Source organism: Lagenorhynchus albirostris, chromosome 7 (genome assembly GCF_949774975.1).
Source record: "Lagenorhynchus albirostris chromosome 7, mLagAlb1.1, whole genome shotgun sequence".
NCBI lineage: Eukaryota > Metazoa > Chordata > Mammalia > Artiodactyla > Delphinidae > Lagenorhynchus > Lagenorhynchus albirostris.
The window spans coordinates 82,718,291-82,735,882 of NC_083101.1; the positions used below are offsets into that span (position 1 = coordinate 82,718,291).

The window sequence follows — 17,592 nt, forward strand, 5'->3', positions numbered from 1 at the left end:
ATTTTTCCCGACATTAGCTTGAATAGACATGGGAAAAACTACATTGCAGAGCAGGGATAAAAAATAGACCCAAAAGAATTTATTGCTGTTGCAGAGCTCTTTTTTTCAGACACAAATAATGTTACAGAGCAACATGGAGATTGGAAGAATGTTTATATCATATCTATTGTTGGAGAATATTCTTTTCACTTACTGAGTCCGCCGATCACTATTCCTAGGGAACCAAAATTGGCAAAGCCACAGAGAGCATAAGTGGCAATTGTCTCAGCACGAATCTAGAAATAAGCATAAACACCCAGATGTATACATGATGTGACCCAGCTGAGTATATCTGATATCCTAACTGGGCTTCCTATTCCGACTATAGAATCAATATTGACAAATAAATGTACAGTGTATGGTGTCAAACACCTGTTGCTTCCTGGTCTCTTTTTTCCATCTCCCCTTGAATTTTTTTTTTTTTTGGCTGTGAGCAGTCTTCGTTGCTGCCTGTGGGCTTTCTCTAGTTGTAGCAAGTGGGGGCTACTCTTTGTTGTGGTGCGTGGGCTTCTCATTGCGGTGGCTTCTCTTGTCGTGGAGCATGGGCTCTAGACGCGCAGACTTCAGTAGTTGCGGCACGCAGGCTCAGTAGTTGTGGTGCACGGGCTTAGTTGCTCTGCGGCATGTGGGATCTTGCTGGACCAGGGATTGAACCCGTGTTCCCTGCATTGGCAGGCAGATTCTTAACCACTGCGCCACCAGGGAAGTCCTCCCCTTGAATTTTCAGGGAGGGAAAGGGGCTGTGTGGATTCAGAGACTTTCCATGAAGTCCTTGGAGTTGGTACTGTTGGCCTCTACAAATGCTATTTTCTGCTCGATGATAACTCTAATATTCAGTATGACCTGACCACTTGCTATATTGTGTCAGGCACAGTACTAGCTGCTGACAATACAAAATTGGTCCCAGAAAATACTCACATTACATTTATTTGACAAAGGACTTATTCAGAATGTATAAAGAACTGTTATAACTCATTAAGAAGACAAGCACCCAATAAAAAACATAAAGAGATTTCACAAAAGATAAGCAAATGGCCGAAATAAGCACATGAGAAGATGTTTGATGTCACTAATCACCAGGAAAATGCAAATTAAATTAAAACAATGAGCTCACTACACATCCACTAAAATGGCTAAAAAAGAAGGACAACACCCAGTGTTGGCAGGGATATTGAGCAATTGGAACTCTTGTACATTGTTGGTGGGAATGTAAACTGACACGGCCTGTTTGTAAAATACAAACATACTTGGCAGTTTCTTATCAAATTAACATAACAGCCTGTATGACCCAGTAATGCCACTCCTAGGAATGTTCCCAGGAGAAATAAAAACGTGTCTTCAAGAAGACTGTACGTGAATGTTTATAACAGCTTTATTCACAATAGCCCCAAGCTGGAAACAACTCAAATGCCATTCAATTGGCGAATGGATAAATAAGGTGTGGACATGCATTAAAAAAGGATACTACTCTGCAGTAGAAAGGAAAAAACTAATACATGCAACAACATGAATCCTAAGTGAGTCCATTTATATGAAATTCTAGAACAAGCAAAAGTGATCTATAGTAAGAGAAAGATCACTGGTTTCCTGCAACTGGGTTGGGGTGGGATGGGGTGTTGACAACTGGCCATGAGGGAAGTTTTCTAGGTGTGGTGGAAATGTGTGGTATCTTGATTGTTTGTGGTCATGGTTACACAGGTGACAGATTTATCAAAACATACGTACACCAAAAATAGGCCTTTTTTGTATGCAAATTATACTTCAGTGAAAAGGAATTACCTTAGTAAAAACGAAGCTCATAGATACCAGAGGGGCTCCTTTCAGCTGACTGTGGTGTGTGCTTGCCTTTCTTTGTTCCTCAGCTCTGACCAGACCATAGGAATGTTAGGTAGTGGGAGAGTGAATAGTCCTTTCACAGGGCAGTAAGAAGATGGCAGGTGAATTCTTGGAAGCGTGAGCATGACCCTCCTTCTCTATTCCAATAGGCAAGAGGTGCTGCTCAGGCCAGACAATCTTCCTCAGGTTGAGGGGCTGATTATGGGAGGCTTGGAAGATTCAATAGGCTCGGTTGTTCACCAGAGGCACAGCCAATCTGGCAAAGGCACCCACACAACCGAGGCAATAATTTTCTTTTCCAAAATCCTGAGGAAAATCTATGATTTGGTTCAAAGAAAAAACCTTTTCTTTTTTCTTTCACTAACTGGATTTTTAAAAGCTCACATTCAAGACTCAAGTGCTCATGGTTAAGTTTTTTTTCTCATGGTAAGTTTTTTGTTGATTATAAGGCTCCTCTTTTCTTTCATAATTTCTGAGAACTCCTTTGTCGATATTCTCAATCAGTGTGCATATAGTGGGCAGGAAAAAAATATTTCAAGTATTTGAGCAGTCTGCTGTTTCTGGAAAAGCTCATCATCTTTGTCCCCTGCTCTGTCTAGTGCTTTTCATTTAGTTCAGTTGGCTTCAAAAATAGGCAAGCTTGTTAAGAGACCGTGAGGAGGGAGATGGCATAAAGTGCTTGAGATTCCTCTTTCTCCTTCTGGGGATCTGTGGGAAAGGGATACACAGATGTGGCCATGTAGGGTTTTATGATAAGAGGAAAAGGAGGCTGGGATGATTCCACTTTGCCTTTGCCCATAAATGTGCAGGATTATGTGATGGAAAGACAAATACCATATGATATCACTTATATCTAAGTGGAATCTAATCCATCCATAATACATCTTCCAGCTCTCCTTGCACAGGAGCAAAGGTGCCTCAAGGACAGTCATTGTAGCATTACTTCTAATAGCAAAAAATTGGTAACTGTGTTCATCAACAAGGGACTGGTTAAAATAAGTTATGATGCGCTCATACTGTGTCACAGGCATTGATATGGCGTGGCATCCAAGATATGTTACCAAGAGCAAAGAGCAACACTAACAACAGTGAGCATAATGTGGAACAGGGAGAGGAGGTGAATGGCAAAGAAATAGGGAGGATGACTTCCTTTTCCCTCCACATCTCTTGTACCTTTTGAATTCTGTACCATGGTATGTTTTATGTGTAAACAAACAAACATGCAAAGTATTATATTTAAGAAGGAGAAAATGATGAAAATGGTGGAGTGATAAAGAGCTCATTCTGGGGACAACGTGCTACATACACATTTCTCTTATTCTTTTAATTGAAGTATAGTTGATTTACAACATTGTGTTAGTTTCTGCTGTACAGCAAAGTGATTCAGTTATATATATTTATATAAACATATATATATATACACACAAACACACACACACACACATATATATATATATATATATTCTTTTCCATTAGGGTTTATTATAGGGTATTAAATATAGTTCCCTGTGCTATACAGTAGGACCTTGTTGTTTATCAATTTTATATATAGTAGTTTGTATCTGCTAATTCCAAACTCCTAATTTATCCCTTCCCCCTCCTCCTTTCCCCGTTGGTAACCATAAGTTTGTTTTCTGTCTGTGAGTCTGTTTCTATTTCGTAAATAAGTTCATCTGTGTCATATTTTAGATTCCACTTAGATATAAGTGATATCGTATGGTATTTGTCTTTCTCTTTCTGACTTACTTCACTTAGTATGATAATCTCTAGGTCCACCCATGTCACTGCAAATGGCATCATTTCATTCTTTTTTATGGCTGAGTAGTATTACATTATGTATACCGACCATACCTTCTTTATCCATTCATCTGTCGATGGACATTTAGGTTGCATCCATGTCTTGGCTATTGTAGATAGTGCCGCTATGAACACTGGTGTGCATGTATCTTTTCTTATTATAGTTTTGTCCAGATATATGCCCAGGAGTGGGATTGCTGGACCATGTGGAAACTCTATTTTTAGTTTTTTGAGGAACCTCCATACTGTTTTCCATAGTGGCTGCACTAATGTACATTCCCACCAACAGTGTAGGAGGGTTACCTTTTCTACACAGCCTCTCCAGCATTTATTGTTTGTAGACATTTTAATGATGGCCATTCTGACTGGTGTGAGGTGATACCTCATAGTTTTGATTTGCATTTCTCTAATAATTAGTGATGTTGAGCATCTTTCCATGTGCCTGTTGGCCGTCTGCACCTACACATTCTGACCGCTTAGATGGAGGTCATCAGTGGGCATAATGCAATGGATTACACTGGGTTTTTGCCTCATGGACCCAGATCAAATGTTTTAGTCACGTGGTACTTTTTCCAGTAGATGGTGGGACACTCCCACCACTTGTTGGTTGGTAAACAGAAATTGTAGGAACTCATCCCCATTTGGTTGATTGGAAATAACAAATTGGGAAAAACAAAATGTTTTCCCCTTTGTGACTCAACAATAGCAGAAGCCATTGAGCTCATATCTCCAAATATCTTCTGTGGGTCTGCCTCTGGTTGGGCTCACTCCCAACCTAAATCAGCTCTACTGTTCTATTTCTGTCCTCTTAATAACCTGTTCACAAACCTGCTTAGCACAACCAGAACTGAGAGCTTCCTTTTAGCAAAACTACATTCTCCAGGCAACTGCCAGTTGGGGATGGAAAACATTTCACTTAATTTAGCCTGTTCTTTACTTTTGGCAGAGAAGCAAGCTAGTTTGTGGTGGCATCCAAACAATGAGGACATTTGGCCAAGCTCCATTGCGTGGTCAGTTGAAGAATGAACATTTGAGACGCAGGAGACCTATTGTCCTAGAGCTCTTGTTCATATCAGATGTGTGGGTCAAAATGCCCTGACCGTAAAATACAAATCAGTACTCTCCTGGAGTTTGCTGTGGTATTTGTGTGACAGGTGGGAGGAAAATTTGCATGTTTGGTGTTTGGGTGAGATGGTGGTGGTGGTCAGAGGCGGGCAGTCTCAGTTAGAACCTTGGGCAGCATGCTTTCCCTCCCCGTTCCTTTTAAAGCCAAATACCTGCCCAGGACATTCATTCCAAATGGATTGTTTTAATGAGTCATGGTGGTGGTCGGAAATGTTCACCATTTCCCTAAGAGTTTCCACGTGTGACAATTCTGTTCTTCTGGAAAGTAGAAGTTAGAGACTCAGCTGCAAATATGGCTTAAATAATGGCCTCCTCCAAGTTCCCTCATCCCATTCAAGGCCAAGCAGACATGAGCATCTCCTTGCAGGCTATGGACCCGAAATCCTGACATAATTACAGGGTGCTTGTCTGAAAGGCCCTGAGCTTTTTCTCTTCCCTCATTCACTTGGAGAGTAGTTACTGTGTCTCACTGTTTCTTTCGATGTCCAGGTGCTATGCGGCACTTAGGCAGTTTCTCAGAGTTCAAAAAATTTCTTCAATAGGAAGGAAGAGTCCTTCCTGGTCATTAGACTATGAGCCCCATGAGAGCAAAGGCCTTATCACTCATTCAACACCATGGCCTCCGTACATAGCACAGTGCTCACAGAAGACATTCCATAAATATCTGTTGATTGATTCCAATCCCAGCTCATATGACTCTGGGTTTGTATTGATAGTGCTCAAAGGTAAATGATCACAGTGGTAAGGATTAGCTGTGTTTCTTTCTGTACACACACACACACGCACGTGCGTGCGCACAGACACTGTGATTAACTCAACACAACTGACAATTATGAGTCACTATGTACATTATGATGTCAGAGATTTTGGGGCCTGTTTCCTTCTGATGTACCCCAAATGCCTGGCATGGTGCCTGACACACAGAGGCACCAGCAGCTATTTGATGAATGTATGTGTGTGACAAAGAAGTATATTGGGGGGAAAAATTTACTCACCGACATATATTGCTGCACACCATCCACAAATTTGGGTCCACTCTCTTGCCTTAAATGGATCAATTCTGAGAGTTTCTGATAAGCCACAAATTCATTGAAGAATGTCTTATAACCTATGAGTTTGGCAACCATAAAGCTGTCTTGCCAGTCCACTCCCATCATGAAGGAAAAGGGCATGAAGATGTAGGAGCATATTACCTACAAAAACCAAAAATGGATACTTTATTAGAGTAGTGATTTGCTTCCGGTTCTTCGGACGCTCATGACCAGATTGTTCCCGCCCCCTCTGTGTGTCTTTTAGGCACAGAGATCCCTGTGCATTCTCTAGCCTGTCTATATCCATTAGGAGTCAAGGTTGAAATTGGGTCATTTGAAGTAACCTGGATTTTGGGGAACGGGGTCAGGACAGAATGGTTCTGTGTTGGGGTAAGGAGGGTGATAGGAGACAGCAAAAGGGGTGTGGGAAGAGTGGGATTCATGATAAGTTTGTACATTGTATAAGAGTGCACTATACACGTTAGGAAAGGCTGTTCACAAACCTATATTATTTTTAAACAAAGATTGGCAGAAACAAAAAGGAGGAAAAGCATGATAGAATCATACCTCGAAACTCAGTTGTGGGTAGTCAAACATGTTTCCAAACCAGGACAGGGCTGAATTCACAAAAGACAACAGGGCCAGGAAGGCAATCAAATTCGCAGCGATGTTTGCCACCAGGGGAATGGATGAGGATGCTCCCTGTGCTGCGGCTTCTACGAGATTCTTTGAATCACTTTATCAAAAAATAGCAATTCCAGAATTACCAAGGGATTATCAGTGGATGGACATCACAGGTGTAGAAATGGCATAATCAGAGCTCATTCAAATGAGCTCAGACAAACTCTCAGACCCATGTCCTGGCTGAAATACCTGAATTCCATGAAATCATGATGGGATTTATAATTGTTGAGTGTAGGTGATGGGCATATGAGTGTCTAAATGTTATACTACTCTTTTAATTTGGAGGCGTTTATAATAAAAAATTGGGATAAAAATATTACAGGTTTTAACAATGATATTTAATTAAAAGTAGCTTCCAGAGAATATTTATAAAATATTCACAGTAAAAGAACTAGCAATTCAAGGAAGGCCTGTGTATCCACCACCTCATTTAAGAAATGGAGAGTCACATCAGCTTTGAGCACCCCCTACTTCATCTCATCTTCTTCTCTCTAATATCAGAGGTACTTGGCCCATTGGAATTTGCTTATGATTCCCTTTCTTTTCAATTTTCTTTATCCCTACATAATACATTGTGTCAGTTTACATACTTGCTAACTATATAAGTGAAATCCACATATTCCATATATTTTCTTTGGCAACTTGCTTTTTCACTCATGGTTATGACTCTCTCTACATACAAACAAGGGATGAATCTCAGAAACATATTGGTTGATGAATTCTGTTACTTAATGACATACTTTTGAATACCCTAAATCCCTTAGTTTTTTCCACCCTCTTCTCTTTCTTTTGAACAGGGCAAAAAGTAAATGAACCTAAGAGGGGTTAGAAATACCTATATTGGGACTTCCCTGGTGGTCCAATGGTTAAGAATCCGCCTTCCAATGCAGGGGACGTGGGTTCGATCTCTGGTCGGGGAACTAAGATCCCACATGCTGTGGGACAACTAAGCTTGTGGGCTCTAGAGCCCACGCATCACAACTAGAGAGACTGTGTGCCACAACTGGAGAGCCTGTGTGCCTCAACTACTGAGCCCACACACCACAACTAGAGAGAAGCCGGCCTGCTGTAATGAAGAGCTCTCACATCGTAACTAAGACTTAATGCAGCCAAATAAAGAAAGAAATATTTTAATAAATATATAAATAAATAAATTTTAATAAAAAGGAATACCGATACCACACTTTTCTTCCCTATTATATAAGAAACTTCCAGAAACAGTGATCCTATGGCTTTCTAACAGTCTTAAATCATGGCCCAATGAACCCTATGCTATATTTAAAATTAAATATCTCTTCACCTAAAACTAATATAATATTGAAAATCAACTATACTTCAATCTAAAAAAGTTAATTAAATGAAATATCTACACTGAACAGTCAAGGAAATGTATTGACATTTAGGTATTGATATTTAGAAAAGATCTCCTTGAGTACTGAAACAAGATACTTTGGGTGAAGTCTACATAGTCATGGGAAATTAAATTCACTTTAATTCATTGTGTTCTCTGATAATCAAATTCTTGCTGTACTTTGGACTGGAGCAAACCTCCCCTCCCACCAACCTCCTGCTTGTATAGTCAATAACTAATAACTAGGTGAACATGTCCCACTTACCCATTTTCCATTTTCATGGCATTCTTGAGGGTTATTTTAGGTGTTTCTGTCTCAGGCCAAAAAAGTTTAGAAATAGCCAATGCCGCAGGTGCAGACATAACTGAAGCAGTTAACAAGTGAGAGGACGAAACCTGTGATTTCAGGAGAATGAAGACCAACTTAGGTTTAGCTTTTCGGTTGTGTTCCGAATGAATGGCTCAAATGCCTTACAAGGCAGGCATTGATTACGTGCCAGAAATCAATGTTTCTTTGGAGGCTTGGAAGAGCCACACGCTGGGTATCACCTTGAGAGGAGGGAGGAAGTTATACCAGTTGACCACATCCTTGGGGAGAAGCACAAAACCACAATCTGAGCATTTCAGAACAGAATTAATTAATCCTGTGTTGTAGAAATTTTCAAGGAAGATAACTCTACCTCTCTGTTGTTCCTCTGAATGTTCATATAGTCCCTAAAGCTATTTCATTACATCATCAGTTTAGATGGTGGGTATCTGGGGTGCAGGCATGGGTACACCCCTCTCCATTTTCCTTTTGCTTTCCTGATGTCCTTTGTGCCCCTACATAATATGTGTTTATCCAGAGTCCCTTTAATCTGTAAGCGATTTGTTTTCCTCTTTGCAGGTCTACTTAAACTCTTCCCCCTTCCCTTCCCACATCCTTATCTTGTTTCTGGATTCTGTTCCCTGTATTTTCAGAATTATAGAATCTGCACCTGCCTCCCCACTCCCATTCCACACAGCACAGTTTTGTAGGTAGAATTCCTACAGCAATCCATCTGGGGAGTCAGTCAAACTGGTGTTCCTGAGGTCTCCTTCACCCTTTTTTTCTTCCCTCTTCCTACTGATTCGCTCTGTGAGGCTCAGATGAAGTCCTGGAATGAAACTTGCCTATCTTGTAAGAATTCCTCATCACCTGGACCACACAGCTGCTGTGTTATTCCATTTCTCCACCAGGGGTTGTAAATAAGCCCTGTGCTCAGGGCATGTGCACCAGTTACCATAACGTTCTTCAGCGCCATCCCATAGACCCCCTGCTTTCAAACTGGGCTATACATTGAAACCTGAGGATTGAAAGGGAACACTGATGCCTGGGTCTCGTCCCAAGAGATTCTGTTGAATTACTCTGGGGTAGGGGCCTGGGCATTAGGGCTTTTAAAAGCTCCCAGGTGATTCTAACGTGAAGTAAGTTTTGAGAATCAGTGCTGTAAGCCAGGAGTCAGAAAATGTTTTCTGTAGAGGGTGAATAGTTTTGGCTTTTAGGGCCACAACTACTCAAGTCTGTATCATAAAAGCTGCTTAGATAATGAACAGGATAGCTGGTTTCCAATCAAACTTTAGTTTACTTTAGTTACAAAAAAAGGAAGTGATCTAAATTTGGCCCATGGGCCATAGTTTGCTGACCACTGAACTAGATGGCCTTTAGTGTCAGTAATAGTTTTTTTTTTGTTTTTTTTTTACTTATTCAAATTTTCAGCCAAATTAACCTCATAATATGATTTCATTCTGCTATGGGTGGATATAGTTCACATTTAGGTGGCAGAGATATGAGAGTGAAACACCAAAGCTCCTTGGGGTCACTCCATTCAAATGCCAAAGAAACTGTGACCAACTAGACAGCAAAAAGAACACTCTTTTGCCCTCCTTATCTGGCAGTAATAGTAAAGGAAAAAGCAGAAATAACAATAGCAAAGGAAGAAGAGGTTTTATAAATTAATCCCCAAACATTCTTACCCCAAAAGAAATGTATGCGCCTAAGACACTTCCAGCAATGGTAGAGAACCCAGCGGTCATGACTGCGTGGAGTTCAGACTTGGTGACGCACGGTAAATATGGTCGGATCAGCAGTGGAGACTCTGTCTGGAAACAAAAAGTGATCAGATTAAACGTTCCCTTACGAGGACATGCTAATTTACTCAAAATTCCATTCTCTACAGCAGTATTTCTAAGAGTGGACTTCAGATCAACTCTATCAGCTTGACTCAGGAACTTGTTTGACATGCAAATTCTCAAATTTACTGAATCAGAAACTCTGGGGCTGGATCCAGCAGTGGTGTTTTAACAAGGCTTCCCGGTGGTTCCGATGCGTGCTCATGTTTGAGAACCCACACCATCATTGTCTGGGTCTTTTGGACTCCAGGGCAGTGAGCATACAGAGTCACGTGTGAAGTTTGCAAGGCCAATTCACATAAGGCTCTCACCTAGCCTAGGATTGGACTGTGATGGCTTAGTACTCTTTTCTAAGGTTGGAGCACCATGGGCCAAATAACTGCCCAGTTGCCTGGCCTTGGGAACTGTGATTCCCAAACCTCTGTGACTTCCTATCTTCCAGCTTCATCTCAACAGACCCTAAACCTCTTTGCTGATACTATAGGGAAACAAGACACAAGTATGAAAAAATACCAGCAATAACATATACCGGTGCCCACAGGCCCATTCCTAATTGAGAATCAGAGACCCCCCTCTTCCCCTTGCATGGAAAGGAATCAATTAGAGGGTAGTTGTAAAGGCTTGAGTCCCATTAAGGAGGGCAGGTGGCCTGCAGCATGGGCTCTCCATAAATAATAGCTGTACTTTTAGCATATTAAGTATCAAATTGAGCACCACAGAAGCATGTGTGCAATTTTACAATTTTCCCCTCATTATTTCTAATTGTGCTATGAGATTGAGTGTGTTGAGCTTCAATTTATGGACCAAATAGAAACTCAGTACATGAGCCCTCTTACCCTGCAGGTAGGAGTAATCAACTCAAGATGGTGCCCTAATTAGTCCTGAGAGATTTTATGGCTATAATTATAACAATTTCAACTCCTGGGCAAAGAAGTATGGGCCCCACTCTAAAGACTTTGCTCCAGGCTAGTAAGCTGGGCTTACCAATCAGAAGGCTCAGCCTGCCTGGAGCAGTTGTATAAGTCTACTGATCTGGAGCCATGTGTTTTTCTGGGTGACTTGATTTTTGCTTCCAGTTCAATTTCTTTGCACAGCCGTGCTAGCAAGTATTCACACTTGGTTTCCTTGGTGTGTGATTCCATTCTGCCTGAAGCCATATATCCTGAATGATGAGGATGATTATTACCATTTCTTACTTATCTACCCCTTGGGAATGCTGCCATTTTGAGGGACAGAACTTGGCAACATACTTCTTTGCTTAAATGGACTTCGGGCAAAAGAGCATCTACCGGGACTTCCCTGGTGGCGCAGTGGATAAGACTCCACACTCCCAATGCAGGGGGCCCAGGCTCGATCCTTGGTCAGGGAACTAGATCCCACATGCGTGCTGCAACTAAGAGTTTGCATGCCACAACTAAGGAGCCCGTGTGTCACAACTAAGGAGCTGGTGAGCCGCAACTAAGGAGGCCTCCTGCAGCAACTAAGACCCAGTGCAACCAAATAAATAAGTAAATAAATAAATATTTTTTAAAAAAAGAGCATTTATCCACGTGATGGATAAGGAAGGTGAAAATACTTTTGCTCATCAGCATTTTTATTCAGGCTCAGCAAAGGGACTGCTCAGATAAGTTGAGAATGAGCTTAAGTATTTATATGGCTGCACGGTGTTGGTGGAAAGCCTTTTTGGTCTCTTTCATTGCCACAAGCATTATACTACAGAGTGTGAGGCTGTCTGTTACATGTTTGCAGCTTCAAGATAAATGGTGAACTCCATTTGAGTAGATGAGCTGCTAGCCTCTGATGGGTGGGCCAGAAACCTCAACAATTCAGTTAATTCAGAAAGGACTTATTGAGAATCTATACATGAGAAGCCTTATGCTTTGATAAAATGATTCAATCTTTCTTCCTCTCCATAAATTTTCAAGGACTCAAATTCCACACTAGTGCATTGATACTCTTAGAAGGGCTCTCTCTCTCTCTCTCTCTCTCTCTCTCTCTCTCTCTCTCTCTCTCTCGCTCTCGCTCTCGCTCTCGCTCTCTCTCTCTCTCTTTCTCTCTCCTTGGAATCTGGACATTTTCAATATTGAGGGTTCATTATCTTGACACCCTTCCCCCTACACTAAAAGAAATAACACCGTCATATTTTTAAATTTCTCTTTCTGGAAAGAGTATCCATTTTAGCAAGTGTTTTGTTTTTTGATATTACAACTTACCTGTCCAACAAATATATTGCCAGAAGCAACTACAGATTCAACAGGAGATGTTCCCATAGTCACTAGCATTACCCATCCAACCTAAAAGGCAAAAAAGGATAAAGTCAGTAAAGAACTATTTGTATACACAGAACTTCAAAGTAGGGATAAAAATCTTTAAACTGGAGGAAAATACTGAGGCCTTCAACAATTGTACTAAACTTGAGTATACCTTATATAGTCCATAGTGCAGGCTGATCAAATCCTATTTGAGCGGTAAGTCTGAGTCATTGTATATACTTTGAACACTATACAATGTCTATTGAAATGTCTATTTCATACAAGTAAAGTTTTTTGAATGTCTATTGTGTACAAGTAATAGGTTGTAATAATTGCTAACAGTCATGGCAGTCTTCACAGCATTCCAGGCACTGTTTTAAGCCATTGTTCTGAGTAATGCATTTAATCCACACAATAAGCCTTTGAGGGAGGTCCTATAATTAGGCCCATTTTACAGAAGAGGAAACCAAGGCACAGAACAGTTTAGCTGTTCTGTCAAAGTTTCCCCAGCTAATAAGTAATGGGATGTAGTTGAGGTTTGGCCTTTTCTACTTAACTCTCAAACAAACATGGTTGACGGTCCCAATTTGTAGTGGTCCTTCCAACCAGGGACTGTGATGCCCACCTCAGAATGGGGACTTCCTGTTGCATCCTCTCTCCTTCCTTCTTGCTTCGATGTGGACACAGGAATGCTGAATGTTTAAACTGACAATTAGAAAACTATGCGCCCTGGTGCTCTTGCTGAAACTTTTAATTCTGCTGGTATTCTGGCTCTCTCTCTCTTTTTCTTTTTTAAAATAAATAAATTTTATTTCTTTACAGGGATCAAAAGAGGGCTGTGTCTGTGCCCAAGCCCTGTATACACTGCCTTGCTCTCATGTGCATTCAAACTAGCTTACAAATTTCTGAGTTTTGTGATCTAACATAACGTAGGACTGACAGCTGCTGGGGCAGCAGAACTGAGGTTAACTTTTCAGACCTAAAAAAAAAAAATTTGTGTGCTTACAAAAATCCCTCAGGAGAAAAGATCAGCTTCCCCTTCTTGCTTTGATTCTCTAGCAACTCCTAGACCAGGAGGGTCCACTTTCGTTATCATCTGAGGATAAGCAGTGACTGTGTAAGCCTTGGGCAGATAGCCAAGATGAAGGGACAATCAGGTCCCCATCCCTTGGAGTCAATTCTTTGGCTAACGGAATAACTGCTTCATGAAGATGCTCAGTGTGTTGCAAGTCACAGCCCTATTAGAAGTCCTGGAGATAAAATTCCCTCTGTGGACCCATGTAGGATTTTTGGGTTTAAATCTAATAACTTGGGGTGGGTGTGGATCTTGGTACAAAGGGAAAGGTACTTTGGAAAAACCCAGATAAAAGGCATTCAAGAATTTGTCCCTGCGATAATCAGCTCTGCACCGGTCACCCGCTGCCTTCTAGTCCTGGTACCTTTTTAATGATCCACTGCATCAATCCAAGGTAGTACAACATGGACATCACAGTGCTGAAGAAAACCACGATGGGCAGGACCTGGGGGGGGGTGGGGAAGAGTGGTCACGGGTTAACATTGGCCCCAGCAGTATTAGTAGCTTTCAGATCAGTCTCCTTTCTGCCTCCTTTTCCCCCTCTGAAATGTCATCAAGATACTGGAAACTCCTCTTGAACTAAACAACGTTTTTAACAGGCAACTTCCCCATCTACAGTCTCTTACTCTAATTTGTTCTGGATAAGCTTGAGTCTATTTCATATGAAACTTGACTTAAAAAAAAATCCTGCTATGATGAGCTTTTCTTACTTTAGTTTCTAAGAGAAGGAATGACGTTTGGGGGGGAATTTGTAATAATTAGATCAAGAAACTGAAAGCCACTGGCAGATATTCTTGTTGTTCTGATATTAAACAGACATGGGCTTCACTACTTATTAGCAAAGTAACCTGGGTCATGATTAAGTGTGAGCTACCTCAGATCCTTATTCACAGTAGTGACACAGTAGGTGCTTAAACAACGCCTTGTATAAAGCAAGCATTCGTGGATTTAGCTTTTAGAATAATAACTATTTTACCTATAGATTTTTGAATCACTTTACAAAGATTAAACTCTGGAAACTAGTTTACTTCTGTGTTAACAAAGGTTGTTAGATCTGATTTTTTTTTTCAGATCTGATTTTTTTTCTAGATCTGATTTTCCTGATGCTCTTTGGATGCCTTCAATGCAGCCTGTGTGTCTACAGGGAACAGTTTCTTCCCTGCATAGACCACACAGAGCTGTGGTCTGGGTCCCTCCCCACCCCTACTCCATTGTTCCCCTTCCCTGGCTAAATGGCCAGGGACAAGCTGCCACCAGAGACACAGAATGGCCAAGGACAATTTGTACAGGATCTAATTTAGAAAAATCTATTAATAATATATATTAAAAGACTTTTTGTGCCATTATTCAGAGCTCGCTCACTTATGTGATTTTATTGGCTTTAATGGGCAGGCAGAGCCTTCCTGAAAGCTTCAGGGAGTTAAAGGGGCTCATCTCCCCAATGTTCCCACAGGAATCTGCTTTGGCAGAAAGGATGGAGACTACTGCCCTGGGGGCAGAGGGTTGGGGGAGGTCTGAAGACACTGGTGCAGTCTGGGCAGCAAGTTCCTCCTTCTCCATGATATTATTTTTTGTAATTCTGGATTCAATTCATGACAGGAGCATATTTCTATCTCAGTTTGTAAACATTTGACCTTTCAGAGATGGCTTAGTTATCTCAGCACCAAAGTATCAAGTCAGCAGTTTAAAAAAAGATTCAGCATAGCAGTTGGCCTAACTGATGCCGAGGTAATTTGGAGGTAAATTTGGAGTCCCCGAGTGAGAAGACAATGGAGAAGTGTAGGAACAATAGCACACCACAAAAAAGAAATCTGAAGGAAAAGCCAAATGTATCTTTCTGACTAATCGACAAGGATTTGCAGGGACTTCCCAGAGGAAGATGGGCTTCCTGGGGATGGGGGAGGCCTGGGAGAGAATCGATTAGGCCTGAGCATGGGGCCAAGTTGCCTTTCGCCCGTAAAATAACATCCCTCCTTTGGTTGGGAGGAGGCCCAGCTTGCAGGCCTGCCGAGGTGAAGGCTGTGCTGAAGGAGAGAGGGGAAATGTTAAGTAAGGGGATGGCTCTGGAAGAACAGAGCTTGATGTGAGTGACCAGCTGTCCCGGTTTGTCTGGGATTAAGGAGTTTCCTGACTGCAGGGCTGTCACTGAGCTTGGACTGGGGAGGCATTAGCAGCCATATGTCTATTCATTGCCAGGGACCTAATGTTCTTTTCCCTGAAATCTCAGATACTATTACCCCGTATGATCTTTTTAAGAAAATGAATGAATTAATTAATTTTTGGCTGCGTTGGGTCCTGTTGCTGTGCGCGGGCTTTCTCTAGTTGCAGGGAGAGGGGGCTACTCTTCGTTGTGGTGTGTGGGCTTCTCATTGCGGTGGCTTCTCTTGTTGCAGAGCACGGGCTCCAGGTGTGTGGGCTTCAGTAGTTGTGGCGCACAGGCTTAGTTGCTCCGCGGCATGTGGGATCTTCTCGGACAAGGGCTCGAACCCATGTCCCCTGCATTGGCAGGCGGATTCTTAACCACTGCGCCACCAGGGAAGTCCCCCCCCCCACATGATCTTTCATAACTATCTCAGCAAATGCTACAAGACATCCAAAAGTACAGGCATACCTTGTTTTATTGTGCTTTGCTTTATTGCACTTCTTGGAGGTTGTGTTTTTTACAAACTGAACGATTTTGGTAAACCTTGGGTGAGCAAGTCTGTAAGCGCCATTTTTCCAACAGCGTTTGCTCACTTTGTGTCTCTGGGTCACATTTCGGTAATTCTCACAATATTTCAAACTTCTTCATTATTATTATATTTGTTATGGTGATCAGTGATCTTTGATGTTACTATTGTAATTGTTTTGGCATTTTTTTAGCAGTAAAGTATTTTTTAATTAAGGTGTGTACTTTTTTTAGACATACTGCTATTGCACACTTACTAGACTACAGTAGGGTATAAACATAACTTATATGAGCTGGGAAACCAAAATATTTTTGACTGGCTTTACCGCGGTATTAATTTTATTGCGGTGGTCTGGAACCGAACCGGCAATATCTCTGAGGTATGCCTGTGTTTCAGTATTCCTGACTTCCTCTACATGTTTCCCTGAATGTTACTGTAAAAAAATTAAATGTTTTCAGTCCACTGACTTCAGGTAAAGGAGAAAGCCCAGTGATGGGCTGTGTCCCTATGACATGCCTGGCAGGTATATGCCTGGGTTCTGATCAGTTAGGTTCTATCTGAACATCTACAAAGACTGAGAAGTTACTGAAAAGGGAGTGTCTACATAGAAAAAAAGTGTTTGGCTTTACCTTAAATGCAAAAAAGTGGTCTTCATATTTCTCACCAAAGACAAATGAGGCGCCAGCATTAGTGTACTCCAGGAATGTCTGAGTTAAAGAAAGGAAAAGAGCAGATCATGACAAGCACTAAAGAGGTAGTTACCATCCACAGGACCTACGGCTCTGCAGAGGGTGGGGACTCAGAAAACTTGTGGGATAGACTTAGAGAGTTAATTTTGTCAACTTTCCCCCTCCAGTGGATGGCCTGGAAGTATATCTTAGAACTATAACTGCATACAGGTTTCCTGGCGTTTCTGACATTCACTCTGACTCTAGGGTGCTAACGAATAAGCTGGGTGTGGTAACTTGCTCCAGAAGCCACAGATGGTACTTGGGAGGTACTGGTTGCCACTAGATGCAAAGAAACCTTTTTCTCTGTTGGGGGAAACATCTTAGAAGAGTGACACCCCTCAGGCAGGATGAAGGGGTCAAATGGGATTGAGGAGTGATATAGTGGACGGTATGGGTAAGAGACAACCAGAATATTAATAAACTACACAGATTAACATAAACAAAGTTATTTGTCTAATTCATGCTATGGAATTAAAATTTGGGTCAACTAATGCAGACAAATAAAGCTATTTCTGACATGTCTTGAGGGTTATATTCAAATGTTAAAAGCACTATAAAAGCAAGGCATTCTTTTGAACCAAATTTACCTGAACTTGTTTCCCCAGCCAATCAAAAGCCATAAATCCAGGTTCTGTCCTTAGTATCAAAAGCCCAAGAAGAAACTGTAACCCAACACCCCAAAAGACAGGCCTCCAGTAAACCTATACAGAAATAGGAAGAGATATAGGTTGTTAGAAAATGAATGCTGAACTCAGCATAAATGCCCAGAGGATAACTATTTCCTTGGAAGCTTCTCAGATGTGGCCTGTGATCCACCTTCTTTCGGAGGCCAAAGCAGTCGTGAGCAGAGA

The 17,592-nt window shown here is 41.5% G+C and overlaps 1 protein-coding gene and 1 long non-coding RNA gene across 3 annotated transcripts in view; one reads left to right on the forward strand and one right to left on the reverse strand.

Annotated features, from left to right (window-relative positions):
* Window positions 1-14,642, forward strand: part of LOC132523757 (uncharacterized) — a 163,447-nt gene extending 148,805 nt beyond the window's left edge. For both annotated transcript variants that reach the window (XR_009541642.1, XR_009541643.1), the window contains exon 3: window positions 14,431-14,642. This is a non-coding gene — a long non-coding RNA (uncharacterized LOC132523757). The remainder of the gene's footprint in view (window positions 1-14,430) is intronic.
* The window catches only part of SLC28A3 (solute carrier family 28 member 3), a 57,511-nt gene that overhangs the window by 1,856 nt on the left and 38,063 nt on the right, over window positions 1-17,592 (reverse strand). Inside the window, exons 7-15 of the mRNA XM_060155330.1 lie at window positions 17,329-17,442; window positions 16,640-16,717; window positions 13,706-13,786; window positions 12,228-12,308; window positions 9,859-9,984; window positions 8,129-8,259; window positions 6,396-6,564; window positions 5,793-5,990; window positions 194-275 (exon numbers count right to left, since the gene is read on the reverse strand). Coding sequence (XP_060011313.1) covers window positions 194-275; window positions 5,793-5,990; window positions 6,396-6,564; window positions 8,129-8,259; window positions 9,859-9,984; window positions 12,228-12,308; window positions 13,706-13,786; window positions 16,640-16,717; window positions 17,329-17,442 — 1,060 coding nt within the window. The remainder of the gene's footprint in view (window positions 1-193; window positions 276-5,792; window positions 5,991-6,395; window positions 6,565-8,128; window positions 8,260-9,858; window positions 9,985-12,227; window positions 12,309-13,705; window positions 13,787-16,639; window positions 16,718-17,328; window positions 17,443-17,592) is intronic.